Source organism: Carcharodon carcharias, chromosome 14 (assembly GCF_017639515.1).
Source record: "Carcharodon carcharias isolate sCarCar2 chromosome 14, sCarCar2.pri, whole genome shotgun sequence".
NCBI classification, from domain to species: Eukaryota; Metazoa; Chordata; class Chondrichthyes; order Lamniformes; family Lamnidae; genus Carcharodon; species Carcharodon carcharias.
In genome coordinates, this window is record NC_054480.1 from 116,777,022 (window position 1) to 116,804,092 (window position 27,071).

Sequence of the window (27,071 nt, forward strand, 5' to 3'; positions counted from 1 at the left end):
TATAAAGCCAGAAATTTCAGAAGAGGTTGGAACCTGATCTCATCATGCTGTTTTACTAGATTTGTTTTATGTTTTGTTCTATCACTTCAAGCTGAACAGCCTGTATAATCAATTGTTATGTCCATACTGATAAAGTACACTGTAGATTTCTGCATCCACAGAACTTTGCTGTACAAAAAGGGTATGCAAATAGAGCAACCACAAGTTTTTTTTTATTGCAAAGTAAATAACCAGAACATAAGCACTTTGGATGTAGAGATTCAATGAAAAGCAATTTCTTGCAGAAGTTGAAAGAAGTTCATATGTGAAAAGGATGTGCCCTGTGTGGAGAATTTCAGTTTTTAAGCAGAGCGTATATTAAGTCACCTTAGCTTCAATGACAAATTGGATTTAAGTTATACCATCTAATGTTAGTGGTACAGCAGAAGAAGGAATTGCACAGAAAAAGGTTTGGCAACAAGTTTATCCACCAGATATAATAACCATGCACAATCAAGTGACAATACATATTTACAAAATGGATTGCACTTCATGGAATAGAAGAACCATTAGTGACAAGGAAATAACAGATAGCGTGCTCCAAATCATTTTAACAGAGCTATTGTTCCAGTGTGTCAGCCACAGGCAAAACTTTTTTTTAGGTGGCTGGGCGTGGGAAAAAGGTGAGGTGAGAATTGGATGGATACCATTACATTTCTTGATTTAACAACCCAGTGTTGAACAGTAAGCAAAAGTTAGTCCCCCTTCATGAAACTCTTCAGGTCAGAAATAGGCAATGAGATTCTGATTCCAAACCATTGGCAAGGGGTTTGCTATAGTCATTTCCCTGCTTAGGTGGAATTGAAGACAGACTCTGAATAAAATAATCTGTACAAAAAAAAATGCACGATTTTTAAAAAAAAATCTGTCTGAATCCAACTGAAGAACTGCCCTTTCTTTCCCACAAGCTGCATATTCTCTTTTCAATCCCACTTAACAGGTTTTCCCCAAGTGAAGGTAGTACTGCTGACACTTAGTGTGGATATTTACATGCTTCAGGAATGTGTCAGCTTTTAATGCACTAAGCTGCTAACTAGTCAACGCAAAGCAGCACTGCAGGTTTTGTATCTACATTAAGATGCAGCAAATATGCTACAATTAAATAGTTATAATTGATAGATTTCACTAATGGTAGCTGAATGGAAAGGGAAAAATATGGTTTTCTTTTGAAAAGACTTCAAAGCACAAGATATAAATACTTATGACAGGATATAAAGGCCTCAGTAGCATTATAAAAAGATGTTCCACAGTTTAAATATGGTGGGATCTTGACTTTTTCATACAGGAACCCTCAATGACAGAAGCATAAATACACACAAGTTCAAACTCATTTGAAAGATGCAGAAAGGGTATGTGTCTTTGTCTTTTAAAAAAAAAAGTTATGTACATAAAGTATTGCTCGACTTAGTCTTGAGTGTTCATAATTATAGGTAAAGAAGGAAGAGTAGAGAGACACATGCAATGTAGTCACATTAAAAGGGATGTCCCAAATGCAGAAATGAATATCAGCTCTACTGCTACAACTCATTAGAAAGGATTTCATTAATCACAGACATTGGACAGAAGCATTCACAACACACTACAATGCACAGGCAGAAGTAGGAATCAGAGGGTTTGCTGAAGCAGGTCACATGTTCTGGCAACACTGCAGTTTATTAGATTTCTGCCCATCAGTTGTTGGGGGTACACTGATGTCTACCACATTGTTACCAGGTGATTCGTCATGAGCCGATCGATCTGAAATCTGCTTCTGCGAAACTATGCGGTAAATTTCTGGTGAAGAGAAAGAGCGTAAATTAGCAGCCAGGATGTTAAAGTTTCCTTTCCATAATTATAAACAAAAAAATATTTTCCCAGCCAAATGTTGCTCATAAAAATAGGTGTAGGTCATTTGGTCCTTCGAGCCTGCTCCACCATTCAATGTGATCATGGCTGATCATCTATCCCAAAGCCATAATCTCCTCTCCCCCCATACCCCTTGATGCCTTTAGAGTTTAGAAATCTATTTCCTTCTTAAACATATTCAGTGACTTGGCCCCCACAGCCCTCTTCGGTAGAGAATTTCACAGGTTCACCAACCTCCGAGTGGAGAAGTTTCTCCTCATCTCAGTCCTAAATGGCCTACCACATATCCTGAGATTGTGACCCTTTGTTCTAGACCCCACCCCAGCCAGAGGAAACATCTTCTCTGCATCCAGTGCTGTCAGAATTTTATATGTTTCAATGAAATCCCCTATCATTCTTCTAAACTCCAGTGAATGTAGGCTTAGTTGGCCCAATCTCTCCTTATACGACAATCCTGCCATCCCAGGAATCAGTCTGGTGAACCTTCGCTGCACTCTCTCTATGGCAAGTATATCCTTTCCTAGATAAGGAGACCAAAGCTGCACAGAATACTCCAAGTGTGGTTTCACCAAGGCCCTGTACAGCTGCAGTAAGACATCCTTGCTCCTGCACTCAAATCCTCTTGCAATGAAGGCCAACATACCATTTGCCTTCTCAACTGCTTGCTGCACCTACATGCTTGCTTTCAGTGACTGGTGTACAAGGATACCAAGATCCCTTTGTACATCAACATTTCCCAATTTATCACTATTTAAATAATACCCTGCCATTCTGTTTTTCCTACCAAAGTAGGTAACTTCACACTTATCCATGTTATACTACATGCCATGTATTTGCCCACTCACTCAACTTGTCTAAATCACCCTGAAGTCTCTTAACATCCTCCTCACCACTCACATTCTCACCTAGTTTTGCGTCATCAGCAAACTTGAAGTATGATATTTGGTTCCCTCATCTAAATCATTGATATATATTGTGAATAACTGGGCCCAAGCACTGATCTCTACGGTACCCCACTAGTCACCACTTGCCATTCTGAAAAAGACCTATTTATTCCTTGTTTCCTGTCTGATAACCAATTCTCAATCCATGCCAATATATTACCCCAATCCCATGTGTTTTAATTTTGCACATTAATCTCTTATGTGGGACTTTATCAAAAGCTTCCTAAAAATCCAAATATACCACTTCTACTGGTTCTCCCTTATCTAATCTGCTATTTACATCATCAAAAAACTCCAGTGGGTTTGTCAAACATGATTTCCCTTTCATAATTCCATGTTGACTTTGTTTAATCTGGTTGCTATTTTCTAAATGTCCTGTTATCACATCCTTTATAATATACTCTAGCATTTTCCCTACCACTGATGTTAGGCTAACCGGTTTGTAATTCTGTTTTTTCCCTCCCTTCCTTTTAAAATAGTTGGGTTACATTTGCCACCCTCCAATCTGCCAGGACCATTCCAGAATCTACAGATTTTTGAAAGATGACAAGCAACACATCCACTATTTCCACAGCCACCTCCTTTAGTATCCTGGGATGTAGATTATCAAGCTCTGGGGATTTATCAGCTTTCAGTCCCATTAATTTCTCCAGCACTTTATTTTTGTAATAATTTCCATCAAATCCTCCTTCTCACTAGACACTCGAGTCCCTAGCATTTCTGGGAAGTTATTTGTGTCTTCCTCCGTGAAGACAGAACTAAAGTAGTTGTTTAACTGCTATGCCATTTCCTTGTTCTCTATTTCAGACTGTTAGGGACCTACATTTGTCTTCACCAATCTTTTTCTTTTTACATACTTATAGAAGCTTTTACAGTCTGCTTTTATGTTCCTTGCAAGTTTACTCTCACTATTTTTCATCACTTAATCAACCTCTTGGTCCTCCTTTGCTGAATTTTAAACTGCTCTTAATCCTCATGTTTGCTACTTTTTATAGCAACTTTATATGACTCTTCTTTGGATCTAATACTATCCTTAATTTCTTTTGTTATCCATGGTTGGGCCACATTTCCCGTTGTGGTGTTTTTGCACCAGAAAGGAATATATAACTGTTGCAATGCGTACATAGATTAGTTCCTTAAATATTAGCAGTTGCCTATCCACCTTTTAATGAAGTTTTCCAATCTATCTTAGCCAACTCAATACCTTCGTCATTTCCTTTGTATAGATTTATGACCCCAGTTTCAGATTCGACTCCTTCACTTTCCAACCTAAGGGAGAATTCTATCATGTTATGGTCAATGTTCCCTAAAGGACCCCACACAACAAGATTACTAATTAACCCCTTCTCATTGCACTAAACCAAATCTAGGATAGCCTGTTCCCTAGTTGGTTCCTTGACATACTGGTCTATAAAAACCATCTTGTACAGACTCCAGAAATTCATCTGCCACAGTATTATTGCTAATTTGGTTTGCCTAGTCTAATTGAAGTCACCCATGATTACTGTATGCAGCCTTGTTACATGCATCTCTAATTTCCTGTTTAATACCGTCCCCTACCTTACCATTACTGTTGAGGCCTCGAGGAACTCCCACTAATGTTTTCCACCCCTTGTTGCTTCTTAGCTCCACCCAGACTGATTCTACATCTCGATTTTCTGAGCCAATATCTTCCCTCATTATTGCACTGATATCATCCTTAGCTAACAATGCCACGCCACCTTTTCCTTTTTGCCTGTCCTTCCTAAATATTGAATACCCTTGGATATTCAGTTCCCAGCCTTGGTCACCCTGGAGCCAAGTCTGTTAATTTGTCTACCTTATTGTGAATACTCCATGCATTCAGTTACAGTGCCTTTAGACTTGTCTTTTTAAAGATTTTTTTTGTACTATGGTCCTATTTGCTGCTAGACCCTGTTTCCCCTTCCTTACTCTTTTGCTTTTTACTTTTCTGTCTTTCATTTCTATCATTGTTTCCCTCTCGTCTCCTCCAAGTCAGGTTCTCATCCTCCTGCCACTCTTGTTTAAACTCTCCCCCATAGTACTCACGAATACCCCTCTGAGGATATTGGTCCCGGTCCTGCTGGGATGCAACCCATCCAGCTTGTACAGGTTCCATCTTCCCCAGAATTGGTCCCAATGTCTCAGGAATCTAAATCCCTCTCTTCTACACCATCTCTCCAGCCATACATTCATCCGGTCCATTCTCCTATTCCTGATCTCGCTAGCTTGTGGCACTGGGAGTAATCCTGAGATTACTACCTTTGAGGTCCTGCTTTTTAATTTATTTTCTAGTTTCCTATATTCTCCTTATAGGATCTCATCCCTCTTTTTACCTATGTTGTTGGTACCAATGTGGACAATGATCTCTGGCTGTTCACCCTCCCCCTTCAGAATGTCCTGCAGCCACGCAGTGACATCCTTGACCCTGCGATCAGGGAGGGAACATATCATCCTGGTGTCACGTCTGCAGTTGCAGAAATGTCTATTTGTTCCACTTACAATACCTCAATATTTTCTTTTTAAAAACAATTATATTTTACTAATTGAAAGAACATACAAATGTTAATTGTGCAGATCCAATAAGAAATTTACTCTCATCAGGCTTTAACCCCCCCGCAGCACATCATGTACCCAAATTGACAACTCAACTCATTCTGAGCAGCTGCAATAAGATACAAGTGATCAGCCTGGAGAATTCTCCTCCATTAGTGCAGAGGGCAGTGTGTGGCTTTAATACATCACTTCCCAAGAACAGTTAAAAACAAAAACAGAATTACCTGGAAAAACTCAGCAGGTCTGGCAGCATCGGCGGAGAAGAAAAGAGTTGACGTTTCGAGTCCTCATGACCCTTCAGTTATGTCACCGAGAACCAATGGATACAAACTCACTGACTGCACAGTGACATGTGGAAGTTCGAACATATTGAGCCAGATGATTTAACATTGCAATTTACATCATACAATTCAGAATAGAGATCCAAAGCATTTGTTGGAGCAGGGTAGAGAGGTTCATTCTGCATCTGGCTGTGCTGTACCTAACCTGAAACTGCTTGATACTGACACAGTACTTGAATTGGAAAGATCTCCATTCTCTAACACGTTCCTTCACACCAACGAGTGCTGGAAAAATATAAGGACCGACCTTTTTTGATATATCGTCTTTCATGACCTTAATGTCTCAAAAGTGCTTCACTGTAGTAATGTAGGGAAACATAGCAACCATGTGTACACAGCAAAGTCACACCCACAACAGCATTAAGACAGATGAGTTGGTCATCTGATGATGATTGTGGGATAAATAATTAAAGGGCAGTTCTGTAATTAAAGGAGCTCATTTTATTTTGAGTGACTTTCTAAGCATAGAGGTCCAAGAACCTCAATTTGGGTTAGTTGATTCTGAGCTAATCAGAACGTATACAGAGCAAGATAATGGAGAGGTTACATATCTGAATGATACTGAGAGTTGCAGACCAATTCCAAGCACCACACTCAGTAGTTTCTCCGTTTGACATTATTTTACCTGTAAGAATGTTTTTAAATGCTTCTTCTACATTCGTTGAATCCAGTGCAGATGTTTCGATAAATGATAGATTGTTCTTTTCTGAAATGAGAAAGTAAGACTTCATGTTCTACAAGAACAAAGGCACAGCACAATTCAAGTGACATACCAATTTCCACCAGGCTACCTGTAGGTTTCAGGTGATTTTCATAGAAATAGAAACTCTTACGCCTGTGCCAACTCTTTGAAAGAGGAGTTGTGCTGTGTCCCACATCCCAATAACCCTGTAAGTTCCTCATTAAGTACCCATTCAATTCCTTTTTAAAATTATTTATGGAATCAGCTTCCACCACTTTTTCAGGTAAAGTATTCCAGATCCTGACTGGAAAAAAAATCTCATCTCGCTGCTAGCTCTTTTGCCAATGATTTTAAATTTACAACCTGTGGTTATTAACTCACTCACCAAAGGGAAGATTTTCTATATTATCAAAACTTCTCATCTTAAACTCTCGCAGGTCATTTCTGAACCTTCTCTGTCCAAGGGAACTGTACAAACTTTTCCAATCTCTCCTCAGGACTAATTTGTGCCTTCATTTATAAACATAAGCATGTTTTTTTTTTAAAATCACCTTTATGAGTGTCCTGCCATCTTTAATGATTTGTACATGCACTCCAAGTCTCAACTCTTCTGAGCTTTAAAATTGCGCCATTTACAGGATATTGTCTTTCCGTATTAGTTCTTCCAAAGTGCATCACTTCACACTTCTCCATATTGAACTCCATCTACCATGATTATGCTCATTTCACTATCCTGTCTTAAGTCATCCTGAAGTCTATAACCATCATCTTTACTACTTTGCTAAGTTTGTATCATCTGGAAACTATATTACTCCCTGTCCTAGAGTGTAGTAGTTCATAACAATTAGACAGCAAGATTGTGTGTGCAAGCACACTTACAGCAAAACTTCTAGCACAAGGTTAAAGAAAAACTGATAGTTAACTGCAACAACAGTATAAATGTGGTTGAAGCACCAGAGCTAAATGGCAGTCAAACCTGACAGTTACACACTGACGTGTTCATCTGGAACTAAGCAGTTACAACAAAAACATTTATGCATAAGCTACTTGGTCTGGAGATCAGTCACCACCCTTTAAAATGATTTCCTCCTCTGACTTTCAATAGGGCATGGCTTTGTACTTAACTGGTCATTTACAAGACTAACTGGATAGCAGTAGCAGCGAGCTATTCTCCAAAGGGCATCACCCACCATCCATACATGCACTAAGATAAAAGCAAAATATTGCAGATGTTGGAAATCTGAAGAAGAGCCATAAGACTCGAAACGTTAGCTGTTTCTCTCTCCACAGATGCTGCCAGCCTGCTGAGTTTTACCAGGTGTCACTGGATAGTTATCAGAGCTTGGACCTCTGATTTGTTCCCCTCAGCCTAAAGCCAGTAAGAACAATTGTAGCATCTGAACTCCTAAACCAGTTGAGACCAACAAACCCAACAGATTCTGATTGAACCTGGAACCTTCACACCAGAAAGTAAGTCAATGTAGAATCCATCTCAAGCTGCAACATTCAAAGATCTTACTGTGGTACAGCCATGTGGATGTTCAGGAGAACACCAAGATTTCTCTGTGTGATACCAGAGTAAGTGTTGATTGTAAAATAAATATTGGCTTAAAGCAAATTCATTTCCTGTTAATGAATAATACAGACCAAATCAAACATTAAGATAAAGAAATGGGGTAGATGTGTCAATTTCTCTAGCACTTGATTTAGTTGAAATCAAAGATGATTGGTTTAGTAACCTCTTTAACAGTGTCACAGGAACTCTTGGGAGAATGGTTTTGCATTTATGTAACATGATGCATTAATACTCAGTGAAACATGAAGATATGATTCAGTGGCCAGCGTCAGAGAGAGAATAAAAACAAAAAAACTGCGGATGCTGGAAATCCAAAACAAAAACAGAATTACCTGGAAAAACTCAGCAGGTCTGGCAGCATCGGCGGAGAAGAAAAGAGTTGACGTTTCGAGTCCTCATGACCCTTCGACAGAACTTGAGTTCGAGTCCAAGAAAAAGTTGAAATATAAGCTGGTTTAAGGTGTTTGGGGGGGGGGGGGGGGAGAGAAGAGAGAATCTTGTCACAGAGAAGTACAAAACTTCTTCAAGGAGGTAGGCATTTCTTGAAGAGCAGTGGCAGTCAATTAAACACAGAGATAAAAACAAAAAAACTGCGGATGCTGGAAATCCAAAACAAAAACAGAATTACCTGGAAAAACTCAGCAGGTCTGGCAGCATCGGCGGAGAAGAAAAGAGTTGACGTTTCGAGTCCTCATGACCCTTCGACAGAACTTGAGTTCGAGTCCAAGAAAGAGTTGAAATATAAGCTGGTTTAAGGTGTGTGGGGGGCGGGGGGGGGGGGGGGGGGGGGGGGGGGGGGGGGGGGGGGGGGGCGCGGAGAGAGAATCTTGCGACAAGATTCTCTCTCCGCCCCCCCCCCCACACACCTTAAACCAGCTTATATTTCAACTCTTTCTTGGACTCGAACTCAAGCTCTGTCGAAGGGTCATGAGGACTTGAAACGTCAACTCTTTTCTCCGCCGATGCTGCCAGACCTGCTGAGTTTTTCCAGGTAATTCTGTTTTTGTTTTGGATTTCCAGCATCCTCAGTTTTTTTGTTTTTATCTCTGTGTTTAATTGACTGCCACTGCTCAAGAAATGCCTACCTCGTTGAAGAAGTTCTGTTCTTCTCTGCGACAAGATTCTCTCCCCCCCCCCCCCCCACACACCCCTTAAACCAGCTTATATTTCAACTCTTTCTTGGACTCGAACTCAAGTTCTGTCGAAGGGTCATGAGGACTCGAAACGTCAACTCTTGTCTTCTCCGCCGATGCTGCCAGACCTGCTGAGTTTTTCCAGAGAGAGAATGGGTGTTGTAGGCAATGGACCAGGTATCAAGGACTAGTAGTTCTCACTAAAAGTACAAGTGGTGTGCATGCACTGGAACTCTTCTCCATTATACCGGGCACTATGGCTACATTATCAAATTAATGATCAAACATAATAATGGATTAGCATTATAAACTGAACTCTATTAGTGCTTTAAAAAGCCCACATAGGTAGCTAGGTAATTTGCTAGGGTTCAGTAAGATTTAACCGTTAAGATACCTTTCGCGAAACAAAATTGAACTCGGATACAACTCCATAAGCAACAATGGTTCTTTGGTACCTCAATCAAATGTCTACTCTTCATCTAAACCTGGGAAGTGTGTGTTAAATGAACGCAGGTGCTATAATCATCTACCCCAGCTCTTCTCAAATCAATCACTATTTAGACATTCATTTTAGCAGGTGTCACTGAACAGAGAGAAAGATTGAGCATCCAGATTCTACATGGTTTTAACCTCTGGGTCAATCATGGCACCCTTTTTCAGTGCTGCCTGCTGCAATTAGCCAACAGTGATACTATTAGATTCACTGTGACCACTTGAATAAAGGATAAGGTGTTTATTCAAAGTAAACATTTAAAACATTAAATAAATAGCTGGCTGTTGAAATGTTATGGTTACAGTATGTAATACCTACCAGCGAAGGCCCGCGCCTCATCTGTTGGAACAGCTCTCAGATGACGGAGGTCACTCTTGTTTCCGACCAGCATGATGACTATGTTGTTATCAGCATGATCACGCAACTCCTTCAGCCACCGCTCGACATTCTCATAGGTTAGATGTTTGGCAATATCGTAAACAAGCAGAGCGCCAACAGCCCCACGGTAGTACCTGAGAGCACAAACAACCCAGATTGCATCAGGAATTGAATACAAAAGTAGGGAGGTTATGCTTCAGTCGTACAGGGCATTAGTTAGACCATATTTAGAGTACTGTGTACAGTACTGGTCATCTTATTTAAGGATGGAAGCTCAGAGAAGGTTTACCAGATTAATAGCTGGAATGGGTGGGTTGTCTTCTGAGGAAAGGCTGGACAAACTAGGCTTGTATCCACTGGAAGAGAAAGAGGCGGTTTGATTGAAACATAAGACCCTGAAGGGTCTTGACAGGGTGGGGTATGAAGAGGATGTTCCCTCTTGTGGGAGAATCTAGAACTAGGGGTCGCTGTTTACAAATAAGGGGTCGTCCATTTAAAACAGAGGAGGTGAAATTTTTTCTCTGAGTGTCTTTGGATCTCTCTTCCTGAAAAGGTGGTGAAAGAAGAATCTTTGAATATTTTTAATGCAGAGGTGGATAGATTCTTGATAAGCAAGGGGGTGATAGATTATCAGGGTAGGTGGGATGCAGATTTCAGGTTACACCAGATCAGCCATGATCTTATTAAATGGTGGAGTAAGCTCCAGAGGCTGAATGGCTTACTCCTACTCCTTGTTCATATGTTTGTACGTCCTCACTCCTGCTTATCTCCTGCAGGCTGCATCTTCCCATCCAACCTCTTCTGTGAAACACAAGGACTCTGATTTGAGTACCTTTATCTTACCAATTAGGAAGCAGTAATAACCACACTTAGGCAGCTATTGATGAACTGGTCATTAGGAATTTATTTTTCTTGAGGTGGGGGGTTGTGGTGGTAGCATGGTGGAAGAAGGGCAAGATACTGGTCTTGACACCTGCATTAAGTTTTGGTGAACAGGTGTTAGGAGGCCAAAAACAGAAACACACATTCCCACTGTAACCTTTAAGTGGCAAGCCACAAGGGAGCCATCCTCCTCTGTGCTGAACAATTACCTTAGCAATTTCAAACTGTTATTTTTCCTATTCAACTTTCACCACTTAAAAAACAGCTTTTCACTTTACTTAGCCATCTTTACCTGCTGTGCTATTCACACCCTGATAAGACGACTTTTAGCATCAAACATTTTTTCCAGCTTTCAAATTAACCTATTCATAGGCCATTAAACCCATTAACTAACTCTTAATAAGTGCAAGTATACCAGGTTCTTTTTCAGTCATCAGTTATGTTATCATTACCCAAAACTTGAACTTGTCTCTCTCAAAATACCTATGTACCTATATTTTCCAGTTTTACTTCTACAAATAAATCATATTTAAGAACATAGGAGTAGGCCATTTGGCCCCTCAAGCCTGCTCCACCATTTAACTAGATCTTGGCTGATCTTCTACCTAAACTTACCACATTATCCCCAAATCCCTTGATGTCATTGATATTGATCTCGGCTTTGAATATACTCGATGACTGAGCCTCCACAGCCCCGAGATAGACAATTCCAAAGATTCACCATTCTCCGACCTAAGAAAGTCCTCCTCACCTCAGTCCTAAATTGCCTACCTCTTATTCTGAGGCTGTGTCCCCTGGTTCTAGACCCTCCCAAACAGAGGAAACATTAGAGGCAAGTTCTGCTGAAGGGTCATGAGGACTCGAAACGTCAACTCTTTTCTTCTCCGCCGATGCTGCCAGACCTGCTGAGTTTTTCCAGGTAATTCTGTTTTTGTTTTGGATTTCCAGCATCCGCAGTCTTTTTGTTTTTATCAGAGGAAACATCCTTCCTGCATCTACCCTGTCGAGCCCTATAAGAATTTTGTACACTTCAATGAGGTCATCGCTCATTCTTCTAAACTCTAGAGAATACAAGCCCAGTCTCCTCATAGGACGATCCCACCATCCCAGGGATTAGTCTGGTGAACTTCCACTGAGCTCCCTCTATGGTCAGTTTATCCTTCCTTAGGTAAGGAGACCAAAACTGTAACAAAAACAAAAAATGCTGGAAAAACTCAGGTCTGACAGCATCTGTGGAGAGAAAGACAGGCCAAAACTGTATTCTGTCCATTAATCAATCCATGCCAGTATATTACCCCCAATCCCATGTGCTCTAATTTTGCTTACTAACCTCTTTTGTGGGACCTTATCGAATGCCACCTGAAAATCTAGATACATCACATCCCTTTCTGTTCTGCTAGTTACATCCTCAAAACAAATACCAATACCAATGTCAAATATGATTTCCTTTTCAAAAATCCAGGCTGACTCTCCCAAATCCCAAGTGTCCAGATAATATCCTTTATAATAGATTCTAGCATTTTCCCTACTACTGATATCAGACTAACAGGTCTGTAGTCCTGATTTCTCTCTCCCTCCTTTCTCAAATAGGGGGGGGTTACATTTGCTACCTTCCTATCCACAGGCACCATTCCAGAGTCTATAGAATTTTGAAAGATGATAATCAATGCATCCACTATCTCTACAGCCACCTCTTTCAAGTCTCTGGGATGTAGATCACCAGGTCCAAGGGACTTAGGCAGCTTGCAGTCCCATTAATTTCTTCAACATTACTTTTTCACTAATACTAATTTCTTTTAGGTCCTCAAACTCACTAGTCCCTTGGCTCCCCAATATTTCAAGTAGGGTTTTATCGAAGACAGACACAGTATTTGTTTAGTTTCTCAGCCATTTCCTTATTTCCCATTATAAATTCTTCTATCCCTGCCTGCAGTGGGCCCACATTTGTCTTTACTAACTTTTTCCAATACCTATAGAAGCTTTTACGGTCCATTTGTTTGTTTGCTAGTTTACTTTCATATTCTATTTTCTCTTCATATACACCTTGGTCCTCCTTTGCTGGATTTTAAAATTCTCCCAATCCTAAGGCTTACTACTTTTTTTTGGCCACTTTATGTGCCCCTTCCTTTGATCTAATAGAATCTTGAACTTCTCTTGTTAGCCATGGTTAGATTACATTTCTTGCAGGTTTTCTGTGCCTTAAAGGAATATAAATTTGTTGCAAACCACATATTAGTTCTTTAAATGCTAGCCATTACCCATCTACCTTTCAATGTAGTTCCTCAAACTACCTCAGCCAAAACGCCCCTCATACCTTTGTAGTTTATTTTGTTTAGATTAAAGGCCCTAGTTTCAGATTGAACTACATCACTTTCAAACTACATGTAAAATTCTATCATATTATGGTCACTCTTCCCTAGAAGCTTCCTTTACAATGTAATCAATTAGCCCTTTCTCATTGCACAATACTAGATCTAAAATAGCTCATTCTCTAGTTGATTCTTCAGCGTACTGTTCTAGAATACTATTGTGTATACATTCCAGGAATTTGTCATCCTCAGCATTAACGCTAATAGGTTTACTCAGTCTATATGTAGATTGAATCCCCTCATGATTACTGTTATCCTTGTCACATCCACCTCTAATTCCCAGATTTATACCAGGCCCCATATTACCAATACTCTTTGCTGGCCTATAAACAACTTCTACCAAAGCTTGCTGCTCCGTGCAGTTTCTTAGCTCCAGCCAAACTGATTCTACATCATGATCTTCCAATCTAAGATCCTTTCTCACTAATCATAAGACGTACAAGCAGAAGTAGGCCATTCAGCCCATCGAGTCTGCTCCACCATTCAGTGAGATCATGGCTGATCTGATAATCCTCAATTACACTTTCCTGCCTTTACCCCATAACCCTTGATTCCCTTACTGATTAGAAATCTCTCTATCTCAGCCTTGAATATACTTAATGACCTAGCATCTACAGCCCTCTGCGGTAAAGAATTCCGGATTCACTACCCTCAGAAGAAATTCCTCATCTATGCCTTAAACAGGCGATGCCTTACTCAGATTAAGCTCTCTGGTCCTAGACTCTCCCACAAGGGGAAACAACGTCCCAACATCTACCCTGTCAAGCCCCTTAAGAAACTTACATGTTTCAATAAGATTGCCTCTCAATCTTCCAATCTCCAATGAGTACAGGCCCAGCCCACTCAACCTCTCCTCATAAGAAAATCCCTCCATACCCAGGATCAACCTAGTGAACATTCTCTGGGAAGCCTTCAATTCCAGTATATCTTTCCTTAGATAAGGGGATCAAAACTGTTCACAGTATTCTAGGTGTGGTCTAATAGTGCCTTGTACAGTATTAACAAGACTTCCCTATTTTTATATTCCATTCCATTTGAAACAAAAGCCAACATTCCATTTGCCTTCCCTACTACCTGAACTGGTATACTAACTTTTTGTGATTCATGCACGAGGACCCCCAAATCCCTCTGTGCTGCATCTTTCTCCATTTAAATAATATTCAGCTCCTCTATTCTTCCTGCCAAAGTTCATAACCTCACATTTCCCACATAATATTCCATCTGCCATGTTTTTGCCCACTCACTTAACTGGTCTATATCCCTCTGTAGACTGCATCAGCCTCACCACTTGCCTTCCCAACTATTTTTGTGTCATCCGCAAATTTGGTGATAGTACATTCAATTCCCTCATCCAAATCATTAATATATATTGTAAATAATTGTGGCCCCATCTGATCCCGGTGGCATTCCACTAGTTACAGGTTGCCATCCTGAAAATGCACCCCTCCTCCCCCCTTATCCCAACTCTGTCTTCTAGTTAGCCAATCCTCTATCCATGTTAATATACTACCCCCAACACCATGGGCTCTTATCTTATTAAGTAGCCCTATGTGCAGTACCTTATCAAACACTTTTTGGAAATCCAAATATATTACATCTATTATCTATCCTGCTTGTTACCTCTGCAAAGAATTCTAATACATTTGTCAGGAATGATTTCCCCTTCATGAAGCCATGCTGACTGCTTGATTATATTATGCATTTCTAAATGCTCTGCTATTACATCCTTTATAATAGACTAACAGTTTCCCAATGATGGATGTTAAGCTAACTGACCTATAGTTATCCATTTTTTGTTTCCCTCCCTTTTTGAATAAGGGCGCTACATTGGTAGTTTTCCAATCCTCTGGGACCTTTCCAGAATCTAAGGATTCTTGGAAGATTACCACTAGCGCATCCACTAAGTCCGGAGATACTTCCTTTAATATCCTAGGATGCAACCCATCAGGTCCAGGAGACTTATCAGCTTTTAGCCCCATTGGTTTCCCTAGTACTTTTTCTCCAGTGATAGTTATTGTATTTATTTCCTCCCCCTTTTTGCCCCTTCATTATTTAGCATTTTTGGAAATGCCATTAGTCTCTTCTACCGTGAAGACTGAAGCAAAGTATTTATTCAACTCCCCTGCCATTCCCTGGTTCCCCATTATTATTTCCCCAGCCTCATTCTCTAAGGGGCCTATGTTCACTTTGGCCTCTCTCTTTTTTTTTATATGTTTAAAGAAGCTCTTACTGTCTGGTTTTATATTCCTTGCTAGTTTGCCCTCAAAGTTTATTTTCTCCATTTTTTTTAGTCATTTTTGTTGGTTTTTAAAACTTTCCCAATCCTCTGACTTACCACTAATCATTGCCACATTGTATGTTTTTCTTTCAACTTGATACTATCCTTAACCATGGTTGGTTTATCCCCTTCCTAGAATCCTTCTTCCTCACTGGGTTATATAGTTGTTGTGAGTCATGAACTATTTTCTTAAATGCCTGGCATTGTTCATCAACCATCTTTTCTGCTAAACTCCTTTCTCTGTCCAGTCCAGCCAACTCTGCCCTCATGCCTTTGTAATTACCCTTATTTAAGTTTAGCACAGTTGTTTCCAACCCAAGCTTCTCACTCTCAAACTGAACACTAAATTCTACTATGTTATGCTTATTGTTTCCTAAGGGATATTTTATTCAGATCATTTATTAAACCTGCCTCATTACACATTACCAGATTCAAAATAGCCTGATCCCTGGTTGGATCCACGATACACTGTTCTAGGAAACTGTCCCGAATACACTATGAATTCTTACTCGTGGCTACCTCTTCAATTTGATTTTCCCAATCTACATGAAGGTTAAAATCATCCATGACTTTAACGTACTGATCTCATTGTTTATTAACAGTGTGACACAAAATACTTACGCTGAAGTGATGGCACGGTATCGCTCCTGTCCTGCCGTGTCCCAGATCTGTGCTTTAATTGTCTTTCCATCTACCTGGATACTCCTGGTGGCAAACTCCACTCCAATGGTGCTCTTACTCTCCAGATTAAACTCGTTACGTGTGAATCTCGATAGGAGATTGCTCTTTCCAACCCCAGAGTCTCCAATCAACACAACTAGAAAGGACATATGCATATAATTGTGGATGTTCAATAAAGAACCAGCTTAAAAAATGCAATTTGCCTGTGCTGCAGAAGGGCATGCAGGTAGCAAAAATCACCACCCAGGATACAGCTGAATTAAAAACATAGGGCTCATTTGCATTGCTCCCCTGCCATATGTGCAAAATCACCAAGAAAGTATAATTAAGGTTAGAGATCTTTATATCTGACTTGTTGCTCACATGTCTGTTCACTTACCATTTATGTTGAATCCCACTAGAGGGTTGAGTCTACCAATCAACAACTTCTATTTATATAACATCTTTAACATAATAAAACATTGCAAGGCACTTTGCAGGGGCTTAACGTTGAGACACAAAATTATATTAGAGAAGATGGCCAAATGCTTGGTCAAAGAAATAGGTGTTATGGAGCATTTTAGAGGAAAGAGATAGAGAGGCTACACTTGTAGTAAGCTGTGGAAGGGAAATCCTTCACTTGCTACAAGGATAACACGGCTGCTTAGGAGTTGAGGCATCATTCTTCTCCACTAGGTAAGGCACCGAAGGAAAATTTTCTAAAGTTTTAAATATGGTTGACAATTATCAAGTACATTAGTTATTTTATGACAGGAAGTGTACAAATTTCTTGAATTTCTACTATTTGGGTGCTAATACTGTAATAAATTGCCACCATGAAAAGATGGCAATCCATGGAGAAGGCTTTACATATCTACTTTCAATCATTACAAGTACAATGTTTTAAGGTAACATTTCATTACATTGAGATGGAATAGGATCTCTTAAAAATAGACCACACCAGCTTATTAACAAGTATAGTTGACAAACCAAATTGAGTACTACATACTTGCCTTTGTACAGCATTTTTATGTAAAATGGCAAATGGATCCATTCTGAAGTTGAATCATGTCATTGATTTGACTTTGGAGTTTAAAACCAACAATATAGGGCCGTTACCAGTCTGTTTGAAACCAGTTTAATTACTTTAATTGATATTTGCGTAATTTCAGATCAGATTCTATTGCACCCACACAAAACAAGTGGTTCCAAGAATGATTCTTTAGGACTAAGAGCCATTACTTGAATTGCACCCCCTCCCCCATTGGATCTGCAATGAGCATTGAACAACTGAGAGATCAGGAGGGGGGAAGAAATAAAAATTAACAAAATTTCCCCCAAAAGAATCTTTTCCAATTGGAATTCCAAGTTAATTGTTATGTTAAAAAATATCAATTTTGGATACTCACAGTAGAATACCCAGTTTAATGCTGCTACCTCTTTTCTAAATCACCATAGATTACAGTTGCTTTGAATGGATACCACAAATTCTGCTCAATGCTAGTTAAAGGAGATTTAGATATTGCTAAAGGCTTTCATATGTGACAATGCATGCATGGGCATCATTAATGCCTAAAATAGTAACTTCCTCAGTTTCAAAGCCTTCAAATTGAGTTTTCAAAAGAATTAATTTCATTCCAATCAGTTCCTAGTCAGCTGATATCGTGTGTGTGTGTGTGTGTGTGTGTGTGTGTGTGTGTGTGTGTGTGTGTGTGTGTGAATATATTAAGATTTGTTCCAATTTGAATGAGCAGAGGCAGCTTGAAAACACATTCACAAATGCCTAAATTCAAAAGGAAATCTGTTTTTAAGTTTTACATCCCTCCTTAAAGCATGTAGTCCTTGCTCAGCAGGTTCTGTTTAACCTCTACTACCTATTGAACTGGCTATTATTTATGCAAGAGTCCTGATAGCAATTGTTGGCTATTCTGCTGAGGAAATTGGTCAAGCCCAAACTTTTCACACATGTGTTCTTCAGCAGGTTACTGAATCACTATTAAAGAAGTTCCAGCCAGAGTGACTAATGTTATGAAAGTAATAAAATAACTCAGCAGATAAGTTCTTATTTTGCTTGGTGTCATAGACAGCAGCAAAACCAAGTAAACTTGCTAATTTTGCTGAAGAGGGAACTGTAAATTGTTGGCACTATGTGCAATATAAAACCAGGTATAGGTAGCTGAACAACAGAAATTCCAAGTGATGTACTTTTCCTCTAATTGACTTGGGAAGAACAAATAAACTTTCTTTATGACTATTACACAACCCAAACTGCCAGCATTTGAGCCTTGGCTGTTCAAAGATGATACAGTGGATGTGCAAGATGCTGCTGCACCAACATGAAATGGCACAGACCAAATAACAATCTTGGGCCTGTGATCCCACAAAAAATCAAATTCCTTCTCAATAAGGACATAACATAAAATCAGGCAAAGCACATCCTAAAAAAATGGACAAGTGCAAGATGCTGGAGGAGTCTGGAACGGAAGAACATTTAGAAGATAGCAAGAGTGGTTACAATCTGTATGCTTCAAAGGAGTTAACTGGAATCGTTTGTGCCCATATGTAAATTTGTGAGAATTTCCCCAAAGTAGACAGTCTTTTACAAGAAAGCAGATATAAAAATTGCTACCTAAACTTGTGAAGAAGCTAAATCCAACAGAAAAGGTGCTTCACAACTAAGTAACAATTCTTTCAGCTAACATCAGTGCAACAGAGAAAGTTGGGAGCAAGCAACAATATCCATGCATTAACAGTGCAGAGACAGTTTGTTGTTTAATTAGGCACTAAACTCTTTCTTCTCCATCCTCCTTGTTTTGCTAATTATCTTTGGTACAGCACATTCTGAAGAGATTCTTATTGGCGAAGTTGGATCATTGGTGGGGGAGTTGGTGAATAGTTACAGTTGAATGAATACCCTTGAGTACCTGATCCAAGTGGTCACTCTCCATTGTGAACCCAAATTAATTCCAGTATAAAAATAAAAAACTGCGGATGCTGGAAATCCAAAACAAAAACAGAATTACCTGGAAAAACTCAGCAGGTCTGGCAGCATCGGCGGAGAAGAAAAGAGTTGATGTTTCGAGTCCTCATGACCCTTCAACAGAACTGATTTTTCTTTACAAGGAGAGCGGTGAAATATAAGCTGGTTTAAGGTTGGGGGGGGGGGGGGAGAGAGAGAAGTGGAGGGGGGTGTTGTTGTAGGGACAAGCAAGCAGTGATAGGAGCAGGTCATCAAAAGATGTCACAGACAAAAGAACACAGAGGCGTTGAAGTTGGTGATATTATCTAAACGAATGTGCTAATTAAGAATGGATGGTGGGGCACTCAAGGTATAGCTCTAGTGGGGGTGGGGGGGGCATAAAAGATTTTAAAATAATGGAAATAGGTGGGAAAAGAAAAATCTATATAAATTATTGGAAAAAAAAAAGGAGGGGGGAAGAAACAAAAAGGGGGTGGGGATGGAGGAAGGAGCTCAAGACCTAAAGTTGTTGAATTCAATATTCAGTCCGGAAGGCTGTAAAGCACTTTATGCTCCCCCACCCCCACTAGAGCTATACTTTGAGTGCCCTACCATCCATTCTTAATTAGCACATTCGTTTAGATAATATCACCAATTCAACACCTCTGTGTTCTTTTGTCTGTGACATCTTTTGATGACCTGCTCCTATCACTACTTGCTTGCCCCTACAACAACAGCCCCCCTCCACTTCTCTCCCCCCTCCACCTCCCCCACCCCCCCACCCCACACCCCACACACACACACCTTAAACCAGCTTATATTTCACCCCTTTCCTATTTCTACTTAGTTCTGTCAAAGGGTCATGAGGACTCGAAACGTCAACTCTTTTCTTCTCCGCCGATGCTGCCAGACCTGCTGAGTTTTTCCAGGTAATTCTGTTTTTGTTTTGGATTTCCAACATCCGCAGTTTTTTGTTTTTAACTTAACAAGCCAACTCACTGGGGCAGCCTTGGGTGTCAGTGTTCATTCCTGTATTTTAGCTTTCAGTCTATTTTGTAAAATGTTCTAAATCTTTACACTCAAACAAATCAACTGGAAACTGTGAAAATGCTTGTGCAGCATTTATCTCCAGTCAGAGTTTGCACAACAAATGACGACTTTTTAGTCATTATCTACAGACAGACTAGCAGTTGAATTTCAACATTTTTATGACTTAGTCCATAATTAGTTTGGACAGGCAAAGTGGTTGACACTGGATTACAAAAGCACTGCATGTGTTTCAGCAGTTTGAAAAATCAAGTTGGTTGGGACGGGAGAAGTGAAAACAAAAGTGTAAATTCTTGACAACCAAATTACTCCTCAGTGGGAAAGAATGGGGTGAAAATTTTACCATTTGTGTCAAGTCACTATTTTGACCATACAAACATATGAAATAGAAGCAAAAGTAGGCCATTCAGCCCCTCACGCCTGCTCTGCCATTCAATAAGATCATGGTTGATCTGTGTGTTTCAAATTCTACATTCCCATCTACCTCTGATGACCTTAGATTCTCGTTAGGGAATGGAATCAATCTACCTCTAAATTAAAAAATATTATTGACCCCACTTCCAATGCCTTCTGAGGCAGAGTGTTCCAAAGTCGCACAACCCTCAAAGAATGTCATCGCTGTCCTATAAGGGCAACCCCTAATTTTAAAACAGTGCCCCCTAGTTCTGCACTCAATTAAGAGGAAACAGCCTTTCCACATCCACCTTGTCAAGGCCATTCAGGACCTTCCGGGTAAGGATCTCTTGGGCTGAGAAGTGGCAAGTAACATTTGCGCCACACAAGTGCCAGGCAATGACCATCACCAACAAGACAGAATCTAACCATCACCCATGACATTCAATGGCATTACCATCATTGAATTCTCCACTATCAACGTCCTGGGAGTTACCATTGAACAGAAACTGAACTGGACTAGCCAAATAAATACTGGGGCTACAAGAGCAGGTCAGAGGCTAGGAATCCTGTGACCAGTAACTGACCTAACTCCCCAAAGCCTGCCCATCATCTACAAGGCACAAGTCAGGAGTGTGATGGAATACACTTGCCTGGATGAGTGCATCTTCCACAATATTCAAGAAGTTTGACACCGTCCAGGACAAAGCAGCCTGTTTGATTGGCACCACATCCACAAACATTCACTCATATCACCACTGACACACAGTAGCAGCAGTGTAAACATGATGCACTGCAAGAATTCACCAAGCCTCCTTAAATAGCACCTTCCAAACCCACAGCCACTACCATCTAGAAGGACAAGGGCAGCAGAAGGATGGGAACACCACCAGTCACTCACCTTCCTGACTTGGAAATATATTGCCATTCCTTCACTGTCACTGGGTCAAAATCTGGAACTCCCTTCCTATCAGCACTGTAGGTGTACCTACACCACATGGAATGCAGTGGCTCAAGGCAGCAGCAGCTCACCACCACCTTCTCAAGGACAATTAGGGATGGCAATAAATGCTGGCCCAGCCAGTGAAACACATCCCTTAAATGAATAAAAAAAAAATCCATCAAGTCACCCCTCATTCTTCTAAACTCCATTGGAAACAAGCCCAGCCCATCCAACCTATCCTCATAGAACAATCTGCTCATTCTAGGTGTCAATCTAGTAAACCTTCTCTGAACCACCTCCAACACATTTAAATTCTTCCTTAAATAAGGAGACCAAAATTGCACACAGTATTCGAGATGCGGTCTCATCAATGCCCTAAATAAATGAAGCATAACATCTTTACTTTTATGTTCAATTCCTCTCGTAATAAAGGGCACCACTCCATTAGCCTTCTTAATTACATGCTATACCTGCATACTAACTTTTTGTGACTCATGCACGAGAATACCTAGATCCCTCTCCACCTCTGAATTCTGGAGTCGTTCTCCATTTAAGGAATACTCATGCTTTTTTATTCTTCCTGCCAAAGTGAACAACTTCACATTTTCCCACATCCATCTGCCAGATTTTTGTCCACTCTCAACTTATCTATATCCGTCTGCAAACTCTTTGTGTCTTCTTCACAACATATGACACAAAGATAGGTAGGAAAGTGCCTACAAATGCCCTGCAACAAGTTATGCCTCAGCCATGGTTTGTTTGTGTGGGCTTTAAACTCAGCACAGGGCAGAGTTATGGAGTCAGCATCATAATCAAAAAGCTACCAAGGACCATTGTGCATTACATGGGAACGCAAACTGTCAACCACAAGTACGTCAGGAATTCAAGATTGCTTTAAAGAGAATATTACAAAATTGCACTGGTGCCAGACTCAGCTCGTGGAAACTGGCCATGCTCAGTGATCTTTAAGGTATTCACATCAATAATAATATCTCACACCATTCATTATTACAACATATCTTACTTCATATCTGTTTACAGCTGGCAGAAAGGTTCTAATATAATTGTAGCCATTTGCTGTCTAAACTTGAGTCAAATTTTCCAATTATAAATTCCTGTTTGCACTTATAATTGAAACTGGCCATATAAACCTGTCACACTGCAATCACACCTTCCCTATAGTGAAGTTGCTGCAATGCCACAACAGGTGGTCAGATATACTTTAGACCAGTTTACATAGGCTGGTTTCATTCTAAATATGAAAGTAAGTGAGAATTTACAAGTGTAAATAAAGATTAAGGTCAGATTATATGGCTTCAAAATTGGGATTGAATTATTGTATACCTTGCAAACGCTGGTACATTATCCTGCTTCGCGTTAATTCTGCTTCACCTGAAGACTACATTGCCTTGACTTCCCAAATTTGTAACAGGACATCAACTCATGATATTAAAAAGTTATACATTAGTGGGAGGGTCAAATCACAGCAAATTTACATGATCTTTAGGGTATTAAAAGAACTCCCTTCCTTCAAATAGCACTATGTTCACCTGAACAGGCAGTTATGGCCTCAGTTTAACACTCACCTGAAAGATGGAACCCTCAGCAATGGACTAAAACATAAGCTTAGGTCACGTGCTTACTTCATGGAATGGGCCTGAACCTACAACCTTCATACTTTAGGCAAGAGTGCTACCACTGAGCCAAACTAAGTTTTGAAAACTACTCGTAGACCAGACAGAATTGTGGAAGAAAGCAGAGAGTGCAGGAACAGAAGTTACGCAAATTAAGAGGAATAAAGATGTTGCAAAAAGATAGACAAGTTCTACAGAGTCAATGGTATCGGCTATGTACAACGCTTTTCCAGGGAAGTATGTTGTACCATATATTTAAAGAAAAACTCGGCAGTATATTACCACCAGACTTGACTATTCCAATATTGTCCTGGCTGGCCTTCCACCTATCACCATTCAGAAATATATGAGGTTATCCAAAAACTCTGCTCCCTATGCCCTAACTTGCACCAAGTCCCATTCATCTTTGGTCGCTACATTGGCTTCTGAGACAGCAATGCCTCAAGTTTAAAATTCTCATCCATATCCCCCCACCATGACCTACCCTCCTGCACCCTTCAAACTTCAGAGATCTTATGCACTCCTCCAACTCTACCCTTTGTAATCACTTCACCATTGGCAGTTATGCATTCAGCTGTGTAGGCCCAAGCTCCTTAATCCTCTCCCCAAACCTCTCCACCTCTCTGAAGGCATTCCTTAATATGTACTTCCATCTCCAAGCTTTTTGTCTTCTATCCTAATACTTCTTTATGTGGCTCAGTGTCAAATTTTGCCCAATAATCTCTCGTGTGACATTTTACGACTTTAAAAGGTACTACATAAAAGTCAAGCAAAACAATTGTGTCAGCACATGCTGGTCAACTTTTCTATTATAAAAATTCCCACCTCCTCAATAAAAACAACCTACGTGAACTTGTCATTCATTGAGAAAGCTATAGTGCTTCACTTTTACCTTTCCCAACACAGACTGCAATGCAGAGAAACTCTAAACTTATATTCCAAGTAGCACTGCTCCCCAAATTGCCATGAGTATTATTTATAACGCCAAAATTGTGTGAAATAAAAGGACAGACCGAATTACATTTGTGTCCCCTAGTCCACCTATCCCTTATTTGCTAACTCCCCAATTTCACTTGAAGTCAACACTTGGTCTTGATTTCAATGGGCATTGACAAGAAGTGACTTAAAATATTAAAGATGACATACAGGTTGATTAGAGACACAAGATAAATTTAAATTGGTTAAAACCAAAATTAGAAGTAGGAAAAAACTTCATTTGCAAAGATATGTTTGGAATATTTGTTAAACAGAACTGTGGAGACACCTATCAGGTGCAAAGTGAAGTTGAACTTTAGACCTGGAGCATTAGGGTGCTCGGACCAAGCTTCGAGAAGCCAAAAACCGTTACTCATTCATTTAAGTATTTTACTTACCATTTATGAAATCAAGTACTATGCTTGTGAAGTTAACTGGACAGCTAATCTTCTACTATTTATAATTCAACCCTTCTCTGACCTCAGTATGACCAAACAACTCTAACTGAAGGTATACAACCTTCCTTTTAGAAAAGGAGGGAAAAAAACTGTCCTTTTTTGTATGGATATATAAATGCAACCATCTTATGTAATTGCACTAACTTATCTTCATAATCTTCAATAAAAGCTAAAAACAGTGGATGCTAAAAATCTGAAATAAAACAGGGAATGCTGGAAAAACTCAGGCCTGGCAGTATCTGTGGAGAGGGAAAGAATTAAGGTTGAGTCCGTATAACTCTTCCAAGAGGAGTCATACAGACTCAAAACATTAACTCTGTTTCTCTCTCCACAGATGCTGCCAGTTCGGCTGTTTTCTCCCAGCATTCTGTTTTATTTTGTAATCTTCAGTTTCACTTCTAAAGTTAGGTAAAGTGAAATGATCCCAAAAGAAATTGGCACCACCAGAACAGGGAAATAATATGAATGCATTGCAACCCAAAAACACAGCTTCAAATCTACCTTTTACAGATATAGCTGCTGCTCTGATAATATATAAGATCTGAAGAAATAGGTTAGCCTTTATTTGGATGAAAGAAATTTGCCTACTGTGCAGGATTCCACCTGACTGCCAAATAAAACTGGGCAAAGCAAGTTGAGAATAACTATGCTCCAAAATTCATCCAACCAAAAGAGAATGCATACCAGGAGGCACTAATGAGACTAAAACTAGAGTGTACAGATTGAACTCTTGACATGTTGAAGAATAAATCTGAGGTTGCAGTTATGAGAATTAAAGCAGCGTAATGAAATCTTTATATGCATTTTTAATTACACATAGCCTGTATAAAATTGCTCAAACATCAGCAGATCCTAGCTTTCAAACTTCAATTTGCTGAGTGCAATCTGAGTCAAGTTAAGAAGGTACAGTCAAATAGCAAACGCTAAAGCACTTTACAAATATTTATACTCAAAACTGAGAGAACCGCATCCAAATCAGATATCCAAGGTGCTTCACAGAAGCATACTCAGACAAAAATATGCTAGGCCGAATATAACACTGAAGTAAAGAAATAGCCAAATGTAGGGAAAAAACTTTCCTATAATAATTTAAAAAGGTGTCTAGATTGAAAACACAGTATTGAATCTACTCTACATTTGATCTTAATGTTGACATTGGATGAAAAAGTTTAATTTCCAAAATAGTATTTTTCAACTTTCACCATTTCTTTTCCACTGAAGGGCATTAATGTTTATGATGAAGTAAGGGAATGGCAGACATATATGGAACAGAAGTCTAGTTTTTGAGGGGGAACAAGAAAGAAAGAGAAGCTGAATTGTGGGAGAATGAAAAACCAGAAAGAAACAGGTTAGCCACAACATGGAAGACAACTGATGTCACCGGACATATCTGGTGCATTGGTAACTCTGTTAGCAAAAAATATGCTCTGGCCAATAAGATTTAACGTACCCATGCACCCCAGCCACTCAATGATATCCTTACGACCACCAGTAGCGTTATACGCTGTTGATGCTCCCTTCAGATACAACCCCTGTCTGGAAACAAAAGTCTAATTGCTTTTCTCAGTTCACACACCTATTATACTTTACTGAAATCCTAGTGCTAACACATCACAAATGCAATGTCGTGGCGGGAAAAGGTATATTTGATGATCAGCAAAGCAACTAAGACAAAGCTCATAAGCATCATACAAGGGAAGGTGCATGAAACTAATTCCAGAGAAACATTTCCAACTGGTAAAAATACTTCAAACGTAGAAAAAGCGGACAGAAAGTTTTATTATGCAACTTAATAGAGAGAAAGTGTTAGCTGGATTAGGTCTGCAGGTTATAAATGGCTAATCGGTGGGGATTAATGTTATTGCAGACTACAGTTTTTTGGGTGGTATCTCCCTCGGTTCCAGCTCCTGCTACTGACGCCTACTCTTTCCACGTTTTCTGGTAATAAGTTAACAAAACGCCGATAAGAAATTGAGAACTTACCTGGCCCACAACGGGGAAGTTTTTTGTACCCTCTTTGCCCAGGTTGAAGACACAAAGCCTGAGGCCTACATCTATCATAATTGTGTGAAAAGAGAACAAATATATTTTAACTCCATTACGAATGGCAACTCGCTTACCTTTAAAGAGGTAATCGTACTCATCATCTCTAGTTCCCATTTTAGCTTCAATATAGCCGGTTTCTACAAGAGCAAAAACCTGCAACGACCGCAAAAAATATCCCCTTCCTTTTTTTCGGCGCAGGCACAGGCACAAGCCCAACCCCTGCCCGACAACCGGAAATTACAACCAGCCCGCCCGCCGTCTCGCTCACTGATTGATAGTTGGTTGACCAATAATAGATTGGGATGGGTACAACAGACCTTGGAAATTCGATCACAGGGGGGAACAAGACCCGCCCCCTCCCCCCCCCCCCACCCCCGCACTGCGCTGCCTGACTGGGTGAAGTCATCCTGCTCACACACGGGCATGTCTATCGCTGAATC

At 40.0% G+C, this 27,071-nt stretch overlaps 1 protein-coding gene across 1 annotated transcript; it reads right to left on the reverse strand.

The window, feature by feature from the left end:
• Positions 1–194: 194 nt before the first annotated feature.
• LOC121287081 (ras-related protein Rab-11B) lies at positions 195–26,872 on the reverse strand. The gene is made up of 5 exons (XM_041204595.1): positions 26,706–26,872; positions 16,138–16,333; positions 9,928–10,121; positions 6,351–6,431; positions 195–1,812 (listed from the first exon to the last, which is right to left on the reverse strand). The coding sequence occupies exons 1-5, from the start codon at positions 26,743–26,745 to the stop codon at positions 1,667–1,669; spliced, it is 657 nt and encodes a 218-aa protein (XP_041060529.1). The 5' UTR covers positions 26,746–26,872; the 3' UTR covers positions 195–1,666.
• Between the last annotated feature and the right edge of the window lie 199 nt (positions 26,873–27,071).